At 33.5% G+C, this 25,614-nt stretch overlaps 3 protein-coding genes across 3 annotated transcripts in view; 1 reads left to right on the top strand and 2 right to left on the bottom strand.

The window, feature by feature from the left end:
• LOC100178535 (leucine-rich repeat and death domain-containing protein 1-like) overlaps window positions 1-1,127 on the top strand; it is an 11,215-nt gene extending 10,088 nt beyond the window's left edge. Inside the window, exons 13-14 of the mRNA XM_002125231.5 lie at window positions 241-409; window positions 916-1,127. Coding sequence (XP_002125267.3) covers window positions 241-409; window positions 916-1,039 — 293 coding nt within the window. The 3' untranslated portion in view covers window positions 1,040-1,127. The remainder of the gene's footprint in view (window positions 1-240; window positions 410-915) is intronic.
• A 441-nt stretch (window positions 1,128-1,568) lies between these two features.
• LOC100176981 (TM2 domain-containing protein 1-like) lies at window positions 1,569-4,634 on the bottom strand. The gene is made up of 5 exons (XM_002131814.5): window positions 4,315-4,634; window positions 3,764-3,851; window positions 3,128-3,228; window positions 2,763-2,862; window positions 1,569-1,864 (listed from the first exon to the last, which is right to left on the bottom strand). The coding sequence occupies exons 1-5, from the start codon at window positions 4,491-4,493 to the stop codon at window positions 1,772-1,774; spliced, it is 561 nt and encodes a 186-aa protein (XP_002131850.1). The 5' UTR covers window positions 4,494-4,634; the 3' UTR covers window positions 1,569-1,771.
• A 365-nt stretch (window positions 4,635-4,999) lies between these two features.
• On the bottom strand, window positions 5,000-25,425 carry LOC100187212 (exportin-6). The gene is made up of 27 exons (XM_018813274.2): window positions 25,158-25,425; window positions 24,815-24,905; window positions 23,831-23,943; window positions 22,485-22,577; window positions 21,698-21,971; window positions 21,091-21,304; window positions 20,399-20,497; window positions 19,490-19,591; window positions 19,135-19,218; window positions 18,552-18,678; window positions 17,898-18,007; window positions 17,343-17,451; window positions 17,005-17,097; window positions 15,751-15,876; window positions 15,149-15,228; window positions 14,705-14,794; window positions 14,001-14,151; window positions 13,212-13,358; window positions 11,755-11,947; window positions 10,409-10,564; window positions 9,583-9,757; window positions 9,006-9,117; window positions 8,531-8,707; window positions 7,241-7,339; window positions 6,582-6,674; window positions 5,833-5,979; window positions 5,000-5,397 (listed from the first exon to the last, which is right to left on the bottom strand). Exons 1-27 carry the CDS (start codon window positions 25,158-25,160, stop codon window positions 5,296-5,298), a joined length of 3,360 nt encoding a protein of 1,119 aa, XP_018668819.1. The 5' UTR covers window positions 25,161-25,425; the 3' UTR covers window positions 5,000-5,295.
• Window positions 25,426-25,614: the final 189 nt, after the last annotated feature.

The following is a 25,614-nucleotide window of genomic DNA, read 5'->3' as shown; positions in this document are numbered from 1 at the left end:
AGTGTCTTGCCCAAGGACACATACGCCCACAATGGTAGCAGCATCGAGCCTTGAACCCATTACCTTTGGGTTACAGGCAGGCGCGCTAACCACTATACCACGGCGAGGCTAGCGCGCTAACCACTTTGCCACAGCGCCAGAGTGATATATCATACAACAATACTGTATCTGTCCTTTAATACTAAGTACAAATCTCAAGACAAATCCAAACTAAATTAATGTGTGTAAAACAATTTGCAGAAGTTTTGTTGACAAAGATGATGCATTACATTGCTGTTCATTGTCCTATAGATGAGTTCAGTAGATTGTGTATGAAGCTTAAACTACCCAACATACATGATGTAATTTCAAACAAATCAATAACTGAACAAGAACAACTTTTTGAGTTGCTGAATATGTGGAGAGCAAGGTCTGTAAAACAAAATTATTTTTTTCATGTAGTTAACTGTACTACAAAAGCAAAGATCAAAATAATTAAAGCTACAAAAAAAAGAAAAATAGTATCAAAACAGCAGTTGTTAAATTCATGCTACCGGTTGTTGGAATTTGTAAGTACAAAATGTGTGCAAACATGCGCTTAATGCTATGTGTATAGGGTTAAGTGTAAAATGTATAAATAATTGTATGTTACCCTTTTTCATAATATCAAACAAACAAAGCCAGTAACATTCACATTTTAAGACTAACTTGATAATAATTAAAGATAAATGGCTTGTTCGTCTGCCAGGTGGAGCAACCACGCTTATTTTCTTTAAATTGTATATACATATGTTTTTACTTGTAAGAACAACTGTTGTTTAGTCCCTTGTCCAGTTTCTTCCAAATAGTTGCTATCGTAATCAAAGAGAAAAATAAAGTTGTTATAATAATATTATTATTACATATGCCGTGTAGTTCACACCTTACTTTTTACAGCAATCCTTATTCAACAAACGAAGCTCAGAAAAGACTGCTCCATATTGTTGATCTGGTGGATCTGCATGATATTCTAGTGAAGTTAAAAGCCATGACATTTTACGCAAAAATATTGAAGTTGTAGAAACCAATGTTTGAGCTGAAGCTGCACTATAATACTTTCCACATTGCACTACTGGCACTTAAATAAATTCCATTAAATTGTGTTTGTATAACTGACTGTAGCTACGCGAGGATAAATAAGTTACATTCATTTATTAACATGAGTGTTTGAAAATCATTCAATAGATCAGCTTTGCTGGCAACAAACACCAGTGTCTGTAGCCATGTCCGGCGCCGTGGCATAGTGGTTAGCGCGCCTGCCCGTAACCCAGAGGTAATGGATTCAAGGCTCGTCGCTGCTACCATTGTGGGCATATGTGTTCTTGGGCAAGACACTTAACGGCAATTGCTCCAACCCAGTGGTCACTAATGGGTTGTCTAAATTATCAGTCATACATAAAAAAATCCCCCCAAAAATAATCACCCACAAAGTAACATACATGGTAACTGGTAAGCTGGCATGAGGTGTAAACCCGTGTTATAATGACTGTCGTTTTCCGGCCACGCGAGGATAAAGTAATTACATTCATTCATTTAACATGTAAGCCAGCTTGGTTCAAATGCAACTTTTCTAATTATACATTAGTTTAACCACTAACAGTAACATAGTTACACAGCAGATAATTATTTCAATGTAATACGGACAAAGTTAAAGTCATAAAAGAAAACAATGATAAAAAAGAAAATAAATTGAAAGACAAAACAATTAGAGAGTTCATAACCAACAGTACAGTGATAACAAAGACAACATTGTTCAATAATAAGTATCATTGTTTACAAACAATCGCACAAGTCTTGGTCCATAGAAATCAATAACATAATTTGATCCATCGGAGGGAAGCAGAACCTGTGTTCAAAAATATAAACAATTAATATATTATTCTTATATTACACTTGATATTCAAATTTCTTTCCGGACTAATGTACAAAAGACTCTTGTAAAAAGATGTTTGGCGTCCATGTGTGTTCATGGGCCAAAAGATAAATCAATATATTAATCTTTTATTACACTTGATATTTGATATATAGTAGGATAGGGGAAGATTGGACACCTTTTCATTTTAATTTCTCGTATATTTTGGTAGCAAACAAAAAACTTTCAAGGAATTATAAAACCTTGTCTTCGCGACTTTCATAGACCATTGTTAATTGTTTAAAATACGATCAGGATATTTATATATTTCGTACTAAAGGTGTCCCATCTTCCTCCACCCCACTATACATGTTTACTTTTAAACTATTGTAAATAAATGTTTGGCGTCCATGTGTGTTCATGGGCCAAAAGATAAATTAATATATTAATCTTTTATTACACTTGATATTTGATATACATGTTTACTTTTGAACTATTGTAAAAAGAGGTTTTGCGCCCATGTGTGTTCATGGGCTCAAATATTCTTTAGGGCCATGAAAACGCATGGGTGTCAAACCTGGGGCGTCACAATGAATTTTTCTGCACTGTTTTAATCAGTAAACTTTAGAACTGAACTTCTATAATAGAAATGTGTCATTAACTATCTCTGCTTACACGCGTCACATCAGCAATACTGTATTTGGTCTACTTGCTGTTTTAATCAATTTAATTCTCAGAACCAAAATTAGTATACATATATTAAAATTATTATACATATGATATATTAATACAAATAATTTAATAACTCGCTAACTTTTGTTTCAGTGAAAATATAACTTTTAATTTTAAATTTTTTGAGAGTTATGTATCAGTAATAATAGTAATATATTACTTGTGTTGCAATAAGAAGGAAGTCAACCAATGCTCCAATCCCACAAAGACCAAACGAACATAACTTCAACAAACCAATAGCTGGGTAGCCGAGATAAAACCTGAAGGGAAAAATACGGAAAAAGCATTATTACAAGTTAAAAATCTAACATGATGGTGTATATACGAATACACTTAATTATTACCTTGGGTGTATACATCACGGTAAAACAAGTATATATACATTTTTTTACATAAAAATAAAATAAACAGTTTAATTGATAAATAGTTTCTATGCATATATATATACATTTATATGCTACACAATTTTAATTAAATTAAATAGTGGAACATCTTGGAAAATTTCATCAGAATATCTCAACTTACCTGTCTACCCCCAGCCAACCCAGAAATAAAGATAAAGCAAGTGCAACAATATAGGAATAACCGTTTGTAAATCGACATGGAACATCTTTATAGAATCCTATCTGTATATGATAACAATAACATTGATGTTATGGGAAGAATGGGTGATGGAAAGTTAGTTTTCACAAGAACTCCCATAAAGTTACATACTTGGTAACTTGTAAACAAGCACAATCAATGCGTATGAAACCACTCCATAAAGGCACAGAGTAAGAACCTGTATTTTATCAACAAACCCCCATAGCCCATTAGTGACTTAATAATTTAAAAATATCAACAGGTCTTTATCAATAAGATAGAGGGATACCAGTCGCATAAAAGGCTCTCCAGGTGTTGGGGTAATTGGCCAAATCTGGCTGAAATCCTAGGCGCAAGGCAGAACTGATACCTATATCTGTAACTAACGTGCCTTGGTGGCTTGGCCATGCACCGTTGAGAAAGCTCGAGTAAATTTATGAAAAGAATCACTGCCAACTAGACAAACATTTGGGAATAGGCTACCAGATTAACTGAAATATGCCACATTTTGTTTACAAAAAAAAACTGATTAAATTAGGAATAAATAGTTAGCACAATCAAATATTATAGGCTACCTACCATACTACCATTATAAAGTTTTCCGTTGCAAACAATTTGGTTGAGAGGTTTACATGGAATTCTAGCTGACGAATTCTTCGCACAACCACTTAAAAATAATAAAGCTTTGTGTTACAAAATTAAGTTAATAAAAACTTTTGCAAGAAACCGATTTTATCCACACAAAAATTTGGTTGACAACTCTTTTTTCCTTTTTGAAATAAATTTAAACTTTCCAATTAGAGTGTTAAATGATGCATTTCATAAAACAAGGTATGTATATAATAGTAAATTTTATTTGTCTATTTGATTCTGGTAGCAAAGATTTAGAAACATTTTAAACGAAAAGACAGAATATAGCGACAAAACAACAGTTGTTAAAACTCGCTTACAGTAAAAACACATTTACATTTAACTGAAAGAAAATAAGCGTGGTCGCTACACCTAGCAAGAAATGAGCCATTTATGTTTAAATATTCTTTAGTTAAACTTCTAATAGAAACAAAAGTGTGCAAAAACAAAACCCCCAAAAATAAATTCTACCAATAGTTCACAGTGAATAGTTATGTTACCTTATTTCTTGGGTAGTTGGATCGATAATTGGGGCATCGCAAGTATATTGCCCAACCAACAACTTTTCACAAGTTGTATCCGATACGGCACTAGCAACGCAAAATTTACATGCAGTACTCAACAAGTAACACACAAACACCACAACCTGGCTGTAATTATTAACCCTAGCTATGCGCATTTTTAGTGGCCAGACGTTTGTACAAACATAAGTTAAACAAATTTGTAACTAAAAAAATCTGCAGATCGCTGTTGGGGAATTTATTATTTACACTTCAGTTCAAGATTTAAAGGGCACAGTCATAGAAACACCTGTTGCTCTGTTAAAAGGGATGCAAACGAAAGTTTATTGTTATGTTATAAATAATTTTTCTCTGATTCGGTAATTTAAATGCGCATGAAAACATTTAGCTGTCGATTTATGCATTCGCTCTAGTATGGTGACTCGTAAGTGGGTACGAGGTACATAAAAAAGAACACCCCTGCTATACAGAAAGTCATTGCCCGCCGCTTGAGAAACTGTACATTTATTTGTTACATTCATTTATTCACACGGGATTTTAGTCCCAGTAACTGTATTACCGCTAGGACCACAATAATAGATTATAGCTGTGAACTAAAAGCTTCTTCTATTTCTTGCTGCTGCTCTGTATCTGTACATAGTGGTAAGCTAAGCAATACATAACAGCTGGTCATCAACAATGTACTTGCACGTTAACTGCATGATGTTTTAGCTTGTCGCTTCAATATGACATAGATGCGCGATTGCAATGAGAAGAATACAATAATCAAGGCACTGGTGAAAAAATGAAAGTTTATGCAAATGTTAAAATGCATTACTTTCCATGCAACAGTGCAAAAGAAAAAACATAAAGGCAACATATTGTTTACCGTAAATTTTAAAATTTGTCTAAAATTTTTAAGTTGTAGCAACATAATAAATAGGTAGATAGTGATAGCAATAATTTAACATTACAGAGAGACTAAAACTGAACAGTTCCTTCGGGTAAACTTGAATTGGAAAGTTTGAAAAACCGTAAATCGTTGACAAATAAAAGAAGTCGACTTGTAAATGATGGCGCGTCCTGTTGGGAGAAACAACAATAAAATATGATTGGTGGTTCTACTTTGTATGGGTGAGGCCCAATGAGACATGCCATGCGATCTTTATGTCAGAGTTAATGTATTATTAAAGAATGTTAAATAAGTGCAGACATTTCAGTTGATTGGAAGTTACTGCAAACATATATATTGAAATTTGGGCAACAACCTTAATTTATTGAAACGCATTTGCCATGCGTCAAGATAACATCAGAACATGAAACCAAACGTGAAAAAACAATGGACAACATTTAAAAAAAGGACAAAAAGAAAAGTGTTAGCCAGATGGTAAAAAATGCTTGTGCAATAAAATTATTGTTTTTATTAGAGTAGCAATTTATAAAGCATTACATTATGCCCAGCAGTAACATTAGTACATCAGACGATAAAACACAAAAGCGAAATTAAAAAAAACTCACCCTTTCAGGTTTAAACGCACTGTAGAGAGAATGTTTTTGGTCAGCAGTCACACCCTCGGCATGCTGTAGGAATTGTTGCAGAAAGTTGGAATGAAAATAATCCAGGTCAACACTGGACATGTTGAACACTGCAGTGCATATTTCTTCCTGGAAATTTAAATGCAACATTATAAATTTATTATTAAAATAGTGTAGGTAGCATAAATAGGATCCGGTGCTACGAAAATGTAACAAACAAAAATCAAATCCAACCATATGGTATATAAGAGAAGGTATCGTAAATCCTTGCCTAAATAGTATCGACAGTCTCTTATTACCATTTAAATAATATTTTGTCTGTGACATTTTCGTAGCTCCAGATCCTTACTATATTTCACTAAACAAAAATCGTTCAACTATATACGCATTATGTAAGGGTTAGATACGTAGAATTTACTACAATTTAGTAGAATAAATGGTATGTAAATTTCCCCAAAAAAATAGTACTAAACTACATAGCATTTTAAATCGAGTGGCAAAAAATCATGCACCTTTTCTGTTTGTTTTACTTCAATAGTTTGTTTTACTTTAATATTAAATTTAATCCTGCCTTATATTTAATACCACAAATCATTTGCTTTCTAGATTTTAGTGTTCTGTGTTTTGGCCTTTCCGGGTGTTGGGTATTGGGTCAAATCTCGCCTAAATCTCAGGTTCTTGACAAGAACCTCACCCATAAAGAATAAAAATAGTGTTCTGTGTAGTTTTACCTGTAGTAGGTTATGAGTCTTGTTAAGTAAAGCTTGTATTAACACGTTGACAAACTGGAATAAAACTCCTTCTTCAGATAACATGAAATACAACTGGAAAAAATAAAAACAAACATTAATAAACTTTTTTCCAAAATTTATGTAAATAATATATTATATTTAGCACTGTAACACAGCGGTTAGAGCACTCTCCTATAGACCAGAGAATCTTTATAGGTTATCCAAATTGACAGTTAGCAGGCAAAAATCACATTTATTCATTTGTCAATACAATATTACAGAAGGTCAAATTTCACTAAACAAAAGATAAACCACTCGTCCAGCGCCGTAGCACAGTTGGTTAGCACGACTGCCTCTAACCCAGAGGTTATGGGTTCAAGTCTCTTCGCTGCTACCATTGTGGGCATATGTGTCCTTGGGATAGACACTTAACAACAATCTCTCCAACCCAGTGGTCACTGATGGGTTGTTTAAATTATCACCCACACATAGAAATTCTTAAAAAATAATCACTCAAAAAGTAACATACTTGGACTTGGTAACTCGTAAGCTGGCACATGGGGTATAAAACAGAAGACCCATGTTATAACGATTGTGGTTTTCCGGACACGCGAGGATAAAGTTACACTCGTTCAGAGCTTAAACATAATAGAAACTACCTTCTCGTATAACTTCTGCTTGGAGTTAAGATCTTCCAACGTGTCAAGCACTTGTTTAAAAATGTTGATATCAGATTGTAAGAACGATTGACCAAATGCCTAAAATATTGGGTGAGAAGATTAACTAAAACAAACAAGAGTAAAACCACTAAATATTATCTTTTTGTTAAAGTAGTAACTTTATGTTTAAATTATGTCGCCCTATACATTTTTATTAATTGAACATCAGGCCCATATGGTAGCACGCTGGGGCCTGGGTGTAGGGGTAATGGACCAACTCTGGCCTCAATCTTATAACCCATGTAGTATTTCACCATAGAACCTCACCAATGTAGAATAGAATATGGTTGTTCTAACATAATGTTATAAATTATAAAAATATAATTCTCCTATAGGGTCAATAGTAAACCGCTCTCTGTTATATGTGTAAATACTAAATATCCTGAGAATTTTTTGCCAAACTGTGATTATAAAACGAAAACTGTAATTTAAGAGTAAAAGGAAAAGTATAAAAAATTGCGATGACTGATAAGTATCCTATTTCATGTTATAAAAACAAAACTATATCATCCAAAATATCTGGTGCTATGAAAATGTAACGAACAAAAATCAAGTCCAGGCCGAATTTAGTATTAGAGATATATATTTGCCTAATAATTTTTTGCCAAACTGTCATTAGAAAACGAAAACTCTAATTTAAAAGATAAAATATAGGAGGGTAAGAAACAGTTGTGGCGACTGATATGTATCCTATTTCATCAAATAAAAACAAAACTATATCATCCAAAAGATCTGGTGCTATGAAAATGTAACGAACAAAAATCAAGTCCAGGCCGAATTTAGTATTAGAGATATATATTTGCCTAATAATTTTTTGCCAAACTGTCATTAGAAAACGAAAACTCTAATTTAAAAGATAAAATATAGGAGGGTAAGAAACAGTTGTGGCGACGGATATGTATCCTATTTCATCAAATAAAAACAAAACTATATCATCCAAAAGATCTGGTGCCACAAAAATGCAACAGACGACAGTCATTGCCTGACGATTGAGAAACTTCATATTCATTTATTCATACGAGATTTTAATCCCAGTGACCGTATTACCGCTAGGACCACAATAATAGATTATAGCTGTGAACTAAAAGCTTCTTCTATTTCTTGCTGCTGCTCTGTATCTGTACACGCAACAGACAAATATCAAGTCCAGCCACTTTTAGTATTAGAGATATATATTTGCCTAAATGGCATCGTCAGTCTCTGCAAAAAACATCAAAATATCAAACAAACCGTCATGATGGCAAGAAATTGCTGTTTATGGGCAATAGTTCCACTTTTGCTTGAATTCACTGATCCATCTTGAAGCATTGATGCTAACACGGGACTCGGGAAGAAATATCGATGACGACGCGATAAAACATGACTCAGCAGATGGAAGAGAGGTCCCTTGACATCCGAGGATTCGCGCTAAGGAGTAAAAAGATGTTCAGGATGATCTTTTAAATTTTTCTCCATTTATTTTTGCAGCTCCGGTTTTTAATTGATATTTTTTCCCAGGCAAAGATTTTAACCATACCATGTTTACTTCTGTTAGATGTACATGTCATTATAAGCTTTTATCTTTTTCCGGCATCAGACAACTTTTATATTTAAAGTTCCTTTTGTTTGGTTTAAACGATATATGCTTGGTTTTGGGACTATGGAACCTTTTCATGTCGTGCTATATGCCTATTCTATATCCATATCTTTATATGATTCTACCCACCTGGCTAACTATAGGATATATTTGTTGCACAGCAAACACAATAATACTTGGTGTGAATGTTTTGAACGCATTTCCCGTCTCATCGATTACCAGTTCAAGAATTTCTATGAATCTATATGGAATAATTTGTATGCATATAACTAAAGGTGGCTGTACACAGTATCCGGAATTCGTCCGTTTTGTCTGTTTTGTCCAGATTTCGCTGCCGCATGCGGAACTCGGTAATGGGTTTGCATACGACTTTACAAGCGAATTCGCATGCCGGATACTGTGTACAGCCACCTTAAGAGTTTTCTTGCTTAAAATATAACATAGACATTCACATTTAAGGTTAAAGATAAAAACTAAGGTGTAAGAAATAAGAATATTGCATTTTTTGAACAAAAAACAAAAGCTATAACATTTAAGATTAAGATTTACAAGGTAATACATTCAGGGAGAAATATAAAGAATAAAAAATACAGATTGAGAATTTTTAACACATAATCCGCAAAAATATATCACATTCAAGCCTGTTATTGAGATTGGATTTTAATCAGCGACAAAAAAAACTAAAATTGGAAAAATTTTGACTTACTTTTCCACGACCCGCACACCAGCTGCGTTCTCATGAAGGATCGTCTCCTGTAATCGTTCAGGCGTAAAAGTAGTGAGAAACGATTGAAGGGTCCTCGCTATCGAGTCGGGCCCGATCTGACGACGTAAGGCAGAAAATATTCGAAGGAAAAGTGACATCAGGACTTCCACTGTGTCTGTTGGAGGGTTAAGAAAAATTATTGTATAGTACTTTGTGGTAACATGGGACACCTTTAACACAAAATATCCAAATACCCTGATTGTTTTTTAAACAATTAACAGCGGTATATGGGAGTCGTAAGGGTACTATTTTATTATTCTTTGAATGTTCTTTGTTTACCACCAACTGTGACAAGAAAAAAAAACACATAAAAAGTGTCCCATTTTCCCCCACCCTACTATATGTTAAAACCATTGCCAACAAACATACAAGTTTAGGCCTACAACAAATTTAAACCATAAAAATGTTAACACAATAGAAACAAACACAAGTAAAACAACACAAATCAAACAAACGCAAATTTCACACACCTACAAAAACCTCAACAAGAACAAATAAAACACATACACAGATGTTATCTGTCCAGAAAAATAAAACACACTCTAATGCAAAACTGAAGAACACAAGGCACATGAATTTAACCCAACCAGCACAAAAACAACAAACACAAATCACTTCTGTAGCAAATAATTTCTATAGATAAAAAATCTAATAATTTTTACATAATATTACTATAACTTTTAAATGGGACTTTTTATTTGAAAACCTAATAATATTTTTACTTAAAATTTTTTATAATAATATTACTCTAAATTTCTGTAATCACCTGGATGCGAAATATAAATAGGAAACAACTGCAGTGAAATGGTGATACATTGTTCGATGGATGAATGACAAAGTTGACGAGATTTTGAAGCTTCATCTGCTACAGCTTCAACCACACCATCCAATATTAAAACTGCACGGAGTATCACTGGTTTTGCTGTTGAAGAAAAGGAATTTAATGTATGAATGTAACTTACTTTATCCTTGCGTGGCAGGAAAGCGACAGTCGTTATCACACGGGTTGAACACCTCGTGCCAGCTTACGAGTTACCATGTATGTTACTTTGTGGGTGAATATTTTTTTGGATTTTTTTTTATTTTTATTTCATGTATGGCTGATAATTTGGACAACCCATTAGTGACCACTGGGTTGGAGCAATTGTCGTTAAGTGTCTTGCCCAAGGACACATACGCCCACAATGGTAGCAACGTCCAGCCTTGTGAACCCAGTACCTCTGAGTTACAGGAAGGCGTGCTAACCACTATGCCACGGCGCCTGCGCCGGTATATAGATATCAGGAGTAGTGATAAAGACTCTTAAAGAGAATTGATGCTTTTTCTTTGTATTAGTCGTGTAATGGAAATAACTACGATTATCAATGCCTAAGATTGTATAAGCATCATAAGCAGTGGCGCAGCCAGAAAAAAATAAGGGGGGGGGGTTTAATCCAAAAATTTTTCAAAATTCTTTTTTTTATATTTTAATAAAAAATTTATTTGGGGGTTTAAAAGGGGGGGTCATGACCCCCCAAAAAAAAATGTAAGTACTGTATTACTGTTGCTGGTAAAGTATTTTTTATACATAGTTATTATCCTTAACGATAAGGGGAGAAATGATGTTTTGCTGTGTTTCAGTCAAAATATGAAAATAAGTATCATGGGTTTTGCTGGTGAGGAAAAAGTATTTTGAAAGTTGGTTCAAAGTTGTATAAAACAAAACAAGAAGTCGTTGTGTGTATGTAATTAAGAATGGATGTCGAGCCCGCAAACTTAGCTTATGTATTTACAAACTGGGGCATTACATTAATATGGTAATTAGTAAAAAACACATCTGGTATAACAATAATAGCTAACATAACAATTGTAGAAACAGTTAATGTTATTGCAGTTCTTAATAGTAATAGGAAAATAAGTATTATTAGTTATTACCAATGGCAGTGCCTAAGATTGTCAGAAATCTTGGTTTGTTTAATAAGATTTGTTAAAAGTGAAAGATGACATTAAAATCACCAGCTTGAACATAATTTAGATATTTTAAAATCCACTGTTTTGGACTAAAATTGGAACATAAAATTATTTTTTTGCAAGAAAACAGCATGATAACTTTTGTGGAATACATAAACTAACCTCTCTCATATAAATTATGATCAGTTTGTAAAGCAGATAAGTTGTTGGAGAGGGACATATATTCGCCAAGCAGGGATTTAATAAAAGTTTTATGATTTTCACTACGTTCGTGCCAGCTTTGTTCAGCTTCTGGTGTGTTGGGCCATGGAAACAACAGGAGGCTTGACAGGGATCTGTATATCAGGCTTTGCGTCTGAAATAAATAATACAAGCAAATTCAGGTTTGTTTTTTTAATGGCACTTATACGCTTTTTGCATGGTAAAATATTTATGCGAATAGCGATTCGCATAAAGTCGTCATTTGGTAATTCACTAACTGCGTTATTTTGCATGGTCATCAGTTAAGGTTAAACAGTTTGTTAGTTGGCTTATTTTAGTACAATAATGTTAAATCATGTTTATAATTTAATTTCTCATACTTTATGGTGCAATTTTACCAACTAAAAACAGTAAAAAAAACTCATAAACTGTCCAGTGTCCTTCCACCATATTTTTCTTTATTCACATAATGCGAGTAACAACCAACCTCCTACCGCAGATGACTCGCTTATGGCGTTATGCGTGCTAGTTTTGTTCCCCACAAAGTAATATACTTGGTAACTCATAAGCTGGCAGGAGGTGTATGAAACAGAACACCCGTGTTTAGCAACTGTCGTTTTCCCGCCACGCGAGGATCAAGTAAGTTTCATTCATTCATTCTTACAAGTAAATATGTGAGTACTTGTTACCCGCATAATAGTAATAGTAACCTTACAAAAAGGGTATTATTTGAGTTTGTGTAGCAGGGTTATTGGCTTGTTACAACACAACAAAGGTGACCTGTCTCACACACCTCGTGCTAGTTTACAAGCTAATACAAGTGTAAGCAAGTGGGTAACTTTTTTTATGGGTAAAAACTTTACAACTTATCAGTGACCTTTGGGTTAAAGCAATTCATATTTAGTGTCTGTCAAACACATCTTGGAAAGAGTTAAGAACAAAGTTACACTGGGCGAATAAAAGGTACATATTATAAGCCTGGGTGTTGGGGTAATGGGTCAAATTTGGCCGAAACCTCAGGTCTTCAACAAGAACCTCACCCTTATAGAGTTAAACATGCATACATAATATTTCTAATGTTGGGATAATGGGGCAAATCTGACTTAAAGCCCACATCTTCGACAATGACCTTACCCTTATAGAATTGAACAAACATATAGAATATCTTTAATGTTGGGGTGTTGGGGCAAATCTGGTCAAAACCCAGGTCCTTAAAGACTTCACCCTTATAGAATTGAACATGCATATACAATATCTTCAATGTTGGGGTGATGGGGCAAATCTGGTCTAAACCCCCCAAGGACCTCACCCTTATAGAGTTAAACATATATATATATTTCTGATGTTGGAATAATAGGGCAAATCTGACTTAAACCCCACGTCTTCGACAAGGACACATAATCACAAACAGGTCTCACCTTCATTGGAAGTTTATTGCACAAGCCATTCGCGACATCATGGTAAAGTTTTTGTATCGCAGGTGATTGTGAAAGGAATGTTGCTCTCACTGTGGTAACCACCGAAAGCAAGGTGTGTGCTGATGATAAACTGATTTTGTCCGGTACCTGGGATTAATTGCTTGAATATTAAAGCTGTTATGTTTATGTATCATTCATTTAAAGTAATGAAAGCTCTAATGGTTTTGGTATTTTCAACTAAAATGTTGAAAACGGAAAAAAATATTTTTTACACCTATGATATTTTGTTTGTAAAATATGTATCTGAAAAGTATATAACTGAAAATCACACATAAAGTACAGTTTTATTCATATAGTAGCTGGTTTGTTTTATTCATATCTTAGATATAAATCATTTACTTTAAAGTTAGTAGTTGGGTTTATTAACAGCACTTCACAACACAAGAACATGTTTAGAATGAATGACCAACAAGGTGAGACAGGAGGCCAGACAGAAAAAGGAAGAAGGCAAAATCACTGAGGCAGAACATAATGTACATGATTGGGAAGGGGGCACCACACATATAAATTAGATATAGTAGGGTGGGGGAAGATGGGATACCTTTGGCTCATATTGCGTATTTTAAACACGGTTTATGGGTGGGGAATTGATTTTATAATTTTTTGCATCTTCTTTGTTTACTACCAAATAGAACTAGAAAGTAGTATGAAAAAGTGTCCCATTTTCCCCCACCCTACTATACAATAGGAACTACAACACTGGTAACTAAACAATTATTATACCTTTACCTGTTTGCTTAACACCGGCACAATAACATCCATGTAACTACTGAGCAGTTGGGATAGTTGAGCTTGTGAATGCCCAGCATGTTGTGCTTCACTGTATAACTGGGACAACCAGTGTGTGTAGGGTTGTAAGCAAGCGAGCGCCTCTGCTTGTCTGGGGGAAAAAAGGGGAATGTGAATGTAATGTATATAACTTACTTTATCCTCGCGTGGCCAAAAACGACAGTCATTACTCATTATAACACGGGTGTCCATGCACCTCATGCCAGCTTAAGAGTTACCATGTATGTTACTTTGTGGGTGATTATTTTTTGGGGGGATTTTTTTTTTTTTTTTTAAGTGTGGCTAATAGTTTAGAACCCATTAATGACCACCGGGTTGGAGCAATTGATGTTAAGTGTCTTGCCCAAGGATACGCCCAAAATGGTAGCAACGACGAGCCTTGAACCTATTACCTCTGGGTTCGAGGCAGGCGCACTAACCAACTGGCAACTGCACTGGGCGCGTTGAAATATTAGCGTTAACATGCAAGAAAATATTAGCGTTAATATTACTAAAGTTTATTAGTATAACTTTATTATACAACTTTATTATAAAATTGTATGCAAGTTAAAAGTAGTTTTTCATCATAGACTGCATTATATTGTTTGTTTATTGTAAGTACACATACGGTGCTTGGTGAAAGCAGAATAATATAATGTACTTACACCGCAGTAGCATCTTTCACAACAGCAGGAGGGAGATTGGATGATTGATATAAATGATTCTTACAACCAAATAAAGCAATGGTTAGAAATCTGAAACAAGAAACAAGGTTTAAAAATCAATACTCAAAAATAATATATTTATAGCAGACGAAACATTGGTTGTTTTAGATCAGAAAACATAAAATTGCCAGATTTTTTTCAAAGTTTATAAATTAGTACAAAAAATTAGTGTTAATTGGAAATAGAAAGTTTAAATTTGGTCTATTGCATTTCGGTCAACATTCATTTCATAATTTTAATGTAAACACCAAATTACAGAATGGTCTACAAATAGGTGCAGATGTTTTAAAACACCATGTATGCACTAAACACCATTTTGTAGCAAACATTTTAAAAAACATTTATGTATTAGGAGGAAACTAATATATTTAATAACCGACTTACTTCTGTATCAATGTTAACGCGGTTTGAAAATGTTCCTGGAAATTCTCAGCGAGAAACAATTCAGATATTCGGCCAAACGCCTGCAAATATATTTCATGATTTAAAAAGTTTTAAAAATATATGAACAAGTAAAATACATTGGCGTTAAAAGCATTATAGCAGTTTGCGTTTGAATTTAACCGTATCACATTTCATCATTTATTCAAAACGCCCCGTACTTTACTTTTTAAGATTTAATCATGTTTTGCATTTTTTTTTTAAATATGATTTAGTTATGCCTGGGGTAACACGTAAGCGGACACGAGATGTATGAAACAGAACAACCGTGTTACAGTAGTTGTTGTTACCTGCCTCGCTAGCAGAAATAATTTACATTTTTTAACTGGAACATCCACCAGTTTGCGTTTAAGGTTTAAATTGATGAAAATTCTAAAAATACAGCCATTAAATAACATTAGAGAAAAAAAACTAATTTTTATTAGCCATGTTTTTAAATGCTATGTTTTATAATAACCATAATATTGCATATCAGTAGGTAACTGTATAAATATCATCAACTATATAAATATTAACACAAAGTATATATACGAATGTCTACTTACTTGCAAGCACATAGCGAGGTCCCTCATAGACCTTTGTAACCTTGGTAGTTGATTCACATCTAATGTTGAAACCATGGACCAGTTGGTTTCAATGTACAAAGATGCCGTTTCCTCTAATATTGGGTACTAGTGGTGGATGTTTCAATAAATAAATGTAAATTATTCTTGCTAGCGAGGTGGGTATTAAAAGTTGTGTAACACGGATGTTCTGCTTTATACACCTTGTGTCCAGTTAGGATTTACCCCATATGTAACTTGTTTATTCCTACATGGCACGACAATGACAGTCGTAGACACAGGTGTTTTGTTTCATTCACCTTGTGCTCGCTTAGTGACCACATTTGTAACTTGTTTATTCTTACATTGCAAGACATCGAAAGTCGTAGAACACGGGTGTTCTGTTTTATACACCTTGTGTCCAGATAGTTTTATTACATATGTAACTTGTTTATTCTTGCATTGCAAGACATCGAAAGTCGTAGAACACGGGTGTTCTGTTTTATACACCTTGTGTCCAGATAGTTTTATTACATATGTAACTTGTTTATTCTTGCATTGCAAGGCAACGACATTTGTAGAACACGGGTGTTTTGTTTTATACACCTTGTGTCCAGATAGTTTTACCACATATGTAACTTGTTTATTTTTGCATTGCAAGGCAGCGACATTTGTAGAACACAGGTGTTTTGTTTCATTCACCTTGTTCTCGCTTAAGATTTACCCATATGTAACTTCTTTTAGTTCTTTATACTTACATGGCAAAACAACGACAGTCGACAGAACACGGGTGTTCTGTTTTACACACCTCGTGCCCGCTCAGTTACCATATTTGTACCTTCTTTATTTTTACATGGCAGGGCAACAACAGTCGTTAAATCACGGATGCTCTGTTTCATACACCCCGTGCCTGCTTTGGTAACACATTTGTAACTTCTTTATTCTTACATGGCAAGACAACGACAGTTGTATAACACGGGCGTTCTGTTTCATTTACCTCTAGCCCAGTTAAAAGTTACGGCATATGTACCTTGTTTATTGTTACATGGCAAGTTAACGACAGTCATTAAATTACAGGTGGTCTGTTTTATACACCCATGCCTGCTCACTAGTTATCACGTATGTAGTTTCATAAAAAAATGATTTGTATGTTTAGTGTCTTGTCCAAAAATTCTTTTAAATTTACAAATGTAGTGTACAGTAAAAAGCAATAAAAACATGTTTAAGATAAAAACAAGCAAAATGTATTTAACTCACCAATAAAGAGATTGTTTCATTAGGAAATAATTTTCCAATTTTCGCAATAAGTTCAATGTTTTCAATCAAGTACATTTCCCATTCTGTGTGGCCCTGCATGTATTTAATAATAAACAGATATTAGCACAACTTCTACTGTCTATATACCTTATTTCACATCATATGTCTTGAAAAAACTATAAAAAAAAACTAAAAATACATTTAAACTGTTTTAAAGCAAGGTTCAAAATTCTGGTAAAATTTTTACAATTATATCACCTACATATAAAAACTGTTTAAACTTTTTATACAAAAAATTGTTTAAAATAACACATATAACATCAATGGTAAAGACATACATTATCGTCCATAGTTCCATCATCCAGTTCAGTTAAATGGTTTGCATTGAATCGAAACTGTATATGTTGAAGTATAGAAGTGGAAAACAACACCATACCTTCCCTGTACCTGGAAGATTTAGCAAATTATAAAAACAGCTAATTTTACTAAAAGGGCTTTAGTTTGCATCTGAATTATTTTATTAAAGTTTTTATTTATTTGGAATTGGGTTTATATACTATTTGTAAAAATGAGTGAAGTTTCAAAATTTTTGAGTAGGGTGAAAACTTTATAAAGTTGTTATATAGTAGGGTGGGGTAAGATGGGAAACTTTTTCATTTTATTTTAGTAAACAAAGAACTTTCAAATAATTTTAAAACCGTATCCTTGCGACTCCCATATACTGTTGTTAATTGTTTAAAACACTATTAGGATATTTGGATATTATGTGCTAAAGGTGTCCCATCTTTCCCCGCCCTAGTATATATAAACTTAAACAATAGAGAATACACAGTAATGATAACAGTTGAAAACGATAAAAAACTCTTTATTGTGGGTAACAATGCATCAACAACCTTGTCAAAACATATTCTTTGTCTTCTTTACTTTTCTCTGCAGTATTCGTTACGTAATCCACAAATATCTCCCAGATATCCAAGCAGTTGATGTAATGCTCGTGTGAAGTCTGAAGTATAGGAGGTTTTAACTATTACAAAATGAATGAATGCATGCAGCTTCCTTTATCCTCATGTGGCCGGGAAAAGTCAGTCGATAAACATGAGTGTTCTGTTTAGTACACCTCAAACTAGCTTACAAGTTACCAAGTATGTTACTTTGTAGGTGATTATTTTTTGAAATTTTTTTATTTTTTTTATGTAAGGCTAATAATTTGGGCAACCCATTAGTGACCACTGGGTTGGAGCAATTGCCTTTAAGTGTCTTGCCCAAGGACAGATATGCCCATAATAGTATCTGTGACGAGCCTTGAACCCATTAGCTCTGGGTTAAGACAGGTCCGAGCTAAGCGCTAAACAACTGTGCTACGGTGCCAGACAAAATCCCTTTTGTCAATTTGTGTTTGGTAGATTTTTTTACATTTTTTGTGACAATATGCAGCAGTGTAGACAGTTATATTTTTAAACTTAAAAAAAAAGAAAATTTCGTATAAATGGACTTTTGATAAGAAAGGTTTCTAAAATGGTTGTAGATAATATAAACTATTGACCAACCTGGTGGAACGTGAATTTAAACAAAAGAGTAAGAAACTGTAGGAGAGGAAAACTTTGGTTTGAGGCGATCCTTGAGAAGTGTAGGCTTACAAACAGACGAAGGAATTCAATAAATTTCTCCAAATAACTGAAAAATGTTTTAAAATTAAAAAAATCACTTAAATTAACAAAAAATCTGCTTTGTTTTGTAAAATTAAGGCATAAAAACAGACAGCATTATAATTTGAGGTCAATGCTTTTCCTAATCTTTAAGCTAGTTTCTTCAACAGTGATAATGAAAACATAGTCTTTTGGAAATAAGTTTTCAAATTAGGAAAAAAATTAGTATTTTTTAAATTAACAAAAAAAACTCTTTTGTTTTTTTAAATAAGGCATAAAAACAGACAGGTATTCTGGAGGATGGTGCTTTTCCTAATCTTTTAGCTATTTTCTTCAACAGTGATATTGATAATGAAAACAGAGTTTTCTAAATATTTGCAGCAACATAGATGTAATAATTGAAGGCTATTCTATTCTTTCTTCGCATGTTAAAAATAAGTACTTTAGTTTGTTATTTTTTACTATTGTGATTTGTGATACTTACTTGTCATCCAATTTATCGAGGGATTCTCTTGGGTTGTCACCCCGGGTAAGTTGCTGCAGTAGGTGAAATGTTTGACGAAAAATCCTGTGAAAATTCATGTTTTATTCACTTAAAAATTCAAGTTTAGTTCTTTTTTTACTAAAAAAATATGTTAATCTTTACTAAAAAAATATTTTTTTTTTACTAAAAAATATGTTCTTTTTTACCAATAAATATGTTCTTTTTTACTAAAAATATGTTCTTTTCAGTAAAACTACATTGTAAGCTTCACGACTAAAAATTTTACTCCCTGCAACCTAAGATTTAGGCGTTGTATTTAGCATATGTTACATTTACCAGACACTTATTCACTCACCTAACTAAATATTCTTCAAAGTTATGAGGAACACAGTTCTTTGACATCAGTTCATTAACACACATCATTGCTTTGCAACCCAACTCTGATAATGTTAATCCACTGGGGATAAAGAGTATTTTAACAATGTATGAATGAATGTAATTTACTTTACCCTCGCGTGGCCGAAAAAAGACAGTTGTTATAACTTATAACACGGGTGTTTATGCACCTTGTGCCAGGTTAAGAGTTACCATGTATGTTACTTTGTAGGTAAATATTTTTTCGGGAATTTTTTCTGTTTTTTCATTAGGTAAATATTTTTTTCGGGAATTTTTTCTGTTTTTTCATCTATGGCTGGTAGTTTGGACAACCGATTAGTGATCACTGGGTTAAAGCAATTGCTGTTAAGTGTCTTGCCCAAGGACACTTATGCCCACAATGGTAGCACCGACATGCCTTGAACCCAAAACCTCTCGGTTAAGCAGGTGCGCGCTAAGCGCTAAACAACTGTGCTACGGCGCCAGACACCCAATAACATGCAGATCAACCATTTCTCTCTTATAACTTGCAATACTTAAATACAGGTATTGATTTTGAATATTACTGATCGGTTAATATGTTTCGCAATAGGGTCAAATATTGGTATTAGTAAAACTATTAAAATGTCAAATATCGGTAATAGTAAAACTATAAATATATCTGTATTAGTAAAGTTATAAAAATATCTGTACTAGTAAAACTATAAAAAAATCTGTATTACTAAAACTATACGAATATCGGTACCAATGAAAAAAAAATGATATCAGCCAGTCGCAAGTCAGTAATCAGTACGTTTTAGTTGTAGAAAAAACACCACCTATAAATGCAATGTTGTTGTATTAGAGCGTAGTGTTTAACAGCCAAGCTTTAATAAATGCACTATCTTGCCTGGAAGAGTTTTGCAAGGAATCACTTGTACCAAGTCTTGCATATCTAAACACAACACTCAGTAAATCTGGAGTGATGCTGGTAGAAAGAGGAATCCAGCTGCAATACAAAAGGGAAATAAGCTTAGTAAAATCAAATAAGTTTTATGGCTAAGAAGCAAAAATAGTTTTTTAAAAATTTAAAAGTTTAAAAAATTTAAAAATTTTAAAAACTTTAAAAAAATTTTAAAGTAGTTGCAAAAAATTTTAAAATTATTAAGTAAAATTTAAAAATTTAAAAATTTTAGAAAAGTTGCAAAAAATTTACAAATTATTAAGTCAAGTCGAAAAAGTAAAATATTTCTACAATTAAAAAAAAATCAGTGCTTTTTAGGATTTTTGCTACAAAAATGGTTGGCAATTTTTTATAGTTGGGTTATTTGTTGGTACGTACTTAAAAATGTTATTGTAAAAATACAGTATTTCCAAATAGTACGTCACAAAAGTTATATTATTAATTTATATTTTAGAGTGGTGGCACAATAAAAAATATCCAAACAAACTTGTTGATTTAAAAACCTTTATGAAAAACCTAACAGAAATGCAAGATTGCGGAAATGCCGCTTTTTCATTGAAAAAATCACTATTCCGAATCTTAAAAAAAAAAGATTTTAAAAATAGTAAGATATTGTATTTATAATAATATCAAAATACCTGAACAATTGGCATAAGCACTCTAGTGCGTGTGTCATAATACTGAGTGAATGTGGTGGAATGTTTACTGTGGTTATATGGGGAAGGGAATCTCCTTGGAATACAAACAAATCAAATAGATTTGATTCCCCGGATCCTGGGGAAGGGGGAGGCGTGGCTTTGTTGACGTGAGAGAATTGCCTGAAGTTTGCTTCCCATTCAATACGAAGGGATTCTGTAAAAACATAGTTTATGCTATCTGAGGCATATCTTGGAATTTATTAACTAAAATCCTAATTTTACACACATTTTATGCATCGTATGAAAAGCAGATGTGAGGCCTAATGACACAGGGTTATTTTAAGCCTTATTATCACAAAAAAGGAGGTCCAGACACCAGATTGCTAAATACACCCATGCATATGGTGGTTGCTTTTGCCATATGTGTAAACTGCCATGTCAAGGTATTCTAAGGTGCCAGGATTAAAGGAATAAATTTAAAACAACATAAGGGTGGCAGAAACCAGGTAGTAGTTGAATTGGATAGGAATGAGGTTACTGCTCGCCCTTGGCTATGATGTATGGGAGATATAGGTATGACAAACATGCTTTAATCAATTCAATTCACCTGTGATGATGGCGATCATGTCCGGGACCTGCTGGAGGAGAAGTTTCCTCAATTCTTCCTTCCTTTGACCAGAAACATCCTCCCGAGGTGATGCGAGTTCCTCCGATGCGATCCTGAGAGCAATAAGTCCCAGAGCACGAGTGTTGCTTCCTCCTGAAGAGGATGCAAGCTGGAGGAGTCCGGAGAAAAAGTCGGGATAAAACATCGGCCAATCTGATCTTCCGATGTCAACGATGACTTTGACGAGTTTGTTTGTGATAAACATTGGAACTTTCTAGGAATAAAACGAAAAAAATGATGAAAAAAATTAAAAACAAATAAAAACAAATAAAAAATAAAGTTATGGAAAGAGTGATTTTGAAAAGTATTGCGCTAAAAATCACTTGAACAATAGAAATAATAAAAATTAATAATACAAAAAACCAAAGGAACTTAAACACAAAACAGGAGGAAAGTAAATCTAATAAAAAAAACAGTTTAAATGATTTAAAGAATAAATAAAACAGTAAAAAGTTTTTCATATTGCCGTGGACTGATTCTTAACTTAAAAAAAAAATATATATATATATATATAATATTAAATCATTTGTAGTCTATGATGGTTTATAATTAATTTAGCAAATTCATTGTTTTTTCAGTTGGTAGCAATAATAACCTATGTTTTAACACAGGAAGTGCAAATAATCAAGTTATCGGACAATTAAAAAATAAACTAGATATAGAGTTGCATTAAATCTAGGTGATTTAGATTGAACTAGATCATGTACATTTACATTACATGACTCACTTTGTGTTGTACAAGAAGAATGTGATTTAAACTTCTTCGGATTTCCCCCTTTGTATTTGGATCGCAGCCCAACCACATTTTATTCACCAAATTCTAATATTAAAGAATATAAAGATTGCAATATATACATAATATCAATATGTATATATAGTTGGGTGGGGAAAGATGGGACACCTTTTTATTCTATTTTCTCCTCTCATTTGGTAGTAAACAAAGAACATTTAAGAATTATAAAACTGTATTCTCAGAACTCACATAAATCATTGTCAATTTTTAAAACATGGTCAGGAATCTGGATATTTGAATATTATGTGCGTGTCCTGTCTCCCCCCAACCTACCATACATATAACATATATATATATATATTATATAATACATGCTATAGCCTATCTAATAAATGAGAAAATATTTCAATACAAAAATAGAATCTCTACAGTTACACCCTATATAACATAAGTAATTAAGTGTAGGCGTGGTGATGAGGTATGAATAAACTTCCTGTAGATTTAACTATGGTTACCCGCATTGGTTAAGTATTACATAGCCTGTATTTATATACTAACAAACATAATGTCAAAATAAGAAATTACCAGATGTTTAAGTATCCTAGTTTTTATGCTTAAGTATCTTATTTAAAACCACATTGTTAAGGGTTCTTAACACCTCCGCCACCATTGATAGTATATTTACGAATTAGTAACAATCGCTTGCAGTGCCATTACACAAAAATATACATTTTACTTTTTCTTTGTTACAACAACTTACAAGTGCCACATTGCATTTGAGTCAATAGTAAACTATGTATATATATGTACGCTTGTTTTAAACCGTTCCAGATGTGAACGTTTGCTTTGAGATTATTTTACTTTTTACCAATTAGCTTGTGATCCTACGATCAGCTGTTTCTGACGATTTCATGAATATATTTACGCAATGTTACTATTTTACAATGTTTTTGCTACTGCCGCTGCTAAAATAATTACCGGATAATGGTTCAGACTTCAATGATTTAGTGTCTGATTATTACAATTATGATTTTGTGAGGTTTTGTTTTGTCCAATACTTTATCATTCGAGTCTAACGAATAGTGAAGATATGGATACATTGGTAGTAAGGTTTCACTTCGAGACAAACAGGAAAACAATGATATGTCACTGTTTCTTGGATTCATGTTGCGTAATTGCAAATTTCAATCGTAATTTGTGCCTTATTAAAATTCAATAAAATCCAAAATTATTGCGACACCAAGTGACCAATTGTTCGGCGCCAAAAGTGTTAACAATAACAACCACCAGATTTACTCTTAACAACACAATAGATGAACCTTCATAGATACTAGCATTACCTCAAGTACAGACAAACAATACATCATAACGTATTCATTTCCAGTCTTGGTGAATATTTCAAGACAGTGTTTCCACGATCCATTCTGGTTTCCAAATTTGTTCAATTGTTCCTCTGTGTAAATAAGTTGAACGAATGAATGTAATTATGTAACTTACTTTATCCTCACGTGGCCTGAAAACAACAGTCGTTATAACATGGGTGTTCATACAACTCGTGCCAGCTTACGAGTTACCAAGTATGTCACTCTGTGGGTGAGTATTTTTGGGGGATTTTTTCAGTTTTTTATGAGTGGCTGATAATTTGGACAACCTATTAGTGACCACTGGGTTGGAACAATAGTCATTAGGTGTCTTGTTCAAAGACATTTGCCCACAATAGTAGCGGCGAAGAGCCTAAAACCCATTACCTCTGGATTACAGGCTGGCGCGCTAACCAACCGTGCACCAAACTTAGTGATATTTTAATGAGCATTAAAAGGTAGGCTAAAATTATTTCACCTTTAAGACTAAAGAATATTTGTGACAAACAGTTTGGATGTTCCTAGTAACCGTTAGCCAACATATTCAGAGTTACTGTATAAAAATATTTATCCAGAGGATAAATGTTGGGTAGTTGTAATATTATTTACAGTGTGACCAGTCTGCACAGTATGGGAGGTACATGGCGATTTTGTTTAAAAACTTTTGGTCATGCATGCCATAATTTAAACCAGTTGAGTGCTGTAGCGGGGTTGCTTAGCGTGTTTGCCTATAAACTAGGCGTAATGGGCCCAAGGGTCTTCGCTGCTACCATTGTGGGCATATGTTCATTAAACTATGAATCAAATACGTAACAAATTTGGTAAGTTTTACTAATGTGACTTGAAAATGTACGTGTTTTGCTTGCCGATTTTTAAAGATCGCATGCGTGCATGCAAAAAATACCCGTCTTGCACAGGCAAGAAAGTAGAGGTGGAAATAACAATGATATAAAATGTTTATACCTATTTCTCGTTTTCGTTTGTTGCCTGTTGAAATGTGGAAGAACTCTGTCATCAATCTTTCCAATCCGACTGAAATTTCTTCCAAGTTTGCCTGGTTTGAAAAAGGTGAAAAGTTAATGTAAACAGAGAGAGATATTATTGAATGTGACACATTTAACCTCGCATGGCGGCCAAGGCCAATCTTTATAACACAGGCTTTCTGTTTTCCTACACACATTGTGCCTGTCTACCAGTTGAAATATATAGGGCTTAAGCTATGTTTCTATGTACATTACATGATTATATCTAAGTCTAACCAAAGCTTCTAGGTTGTTGTACGCATTTTTGAAGAATACCTACTTACCATTTTTAAATGAGCTTTTTCTGGTCTAGAAACACGAACGGCTTATTGCTTCACCCTTGTAAATTTCGGTTTTAAGAGTATTTAAAATAGGAAAGAATAAATGCAAAACAGACAATTGATATACGTTATTATGCCTTTTAATTAATTTGGCTCATTAAGAATAGTGGTTCTGTTGGTTACTCAATCGAAGTAATGCGTCATTAGATTACTAACGCCTTCGCACTGCGTCAACCTATTAACCCTACAAACACAAACAACAACAAACTATTTGTCGTTTATTAAATCGACACAGGACCCAACCCCGAAACGGCTATATACTCCGCCGCGCCATCTCGCGGTAGGTTTTTTATATTATTAAAAAATAAATGTCGAACGTTTTGATTTGTCCTATCGTTGTGGACGTTAAAACCGAACTAGCCTTCAGAAGTAGCAATTATAGACACCACGTTTATCGCTT

The sequence above is a fragment of the Ciona intestinalis genome, chromosome 9 (assembly GCF_000224145.3).
Source record: "Ciona intestinalis chromosome 9, KH, whole genome shotgun sequence".
NCBI lineage: Eukaryota > Metazoa > Chordata > Ascidiacea > Phlebobranchia > Cionidae > Ciona > Ciona intestinalis.
The sequence above is the reverse complement of the archived record's forward strand: the minus strand, read 5'-3'. Positions and strand labels throughout refer to the sequence as shown.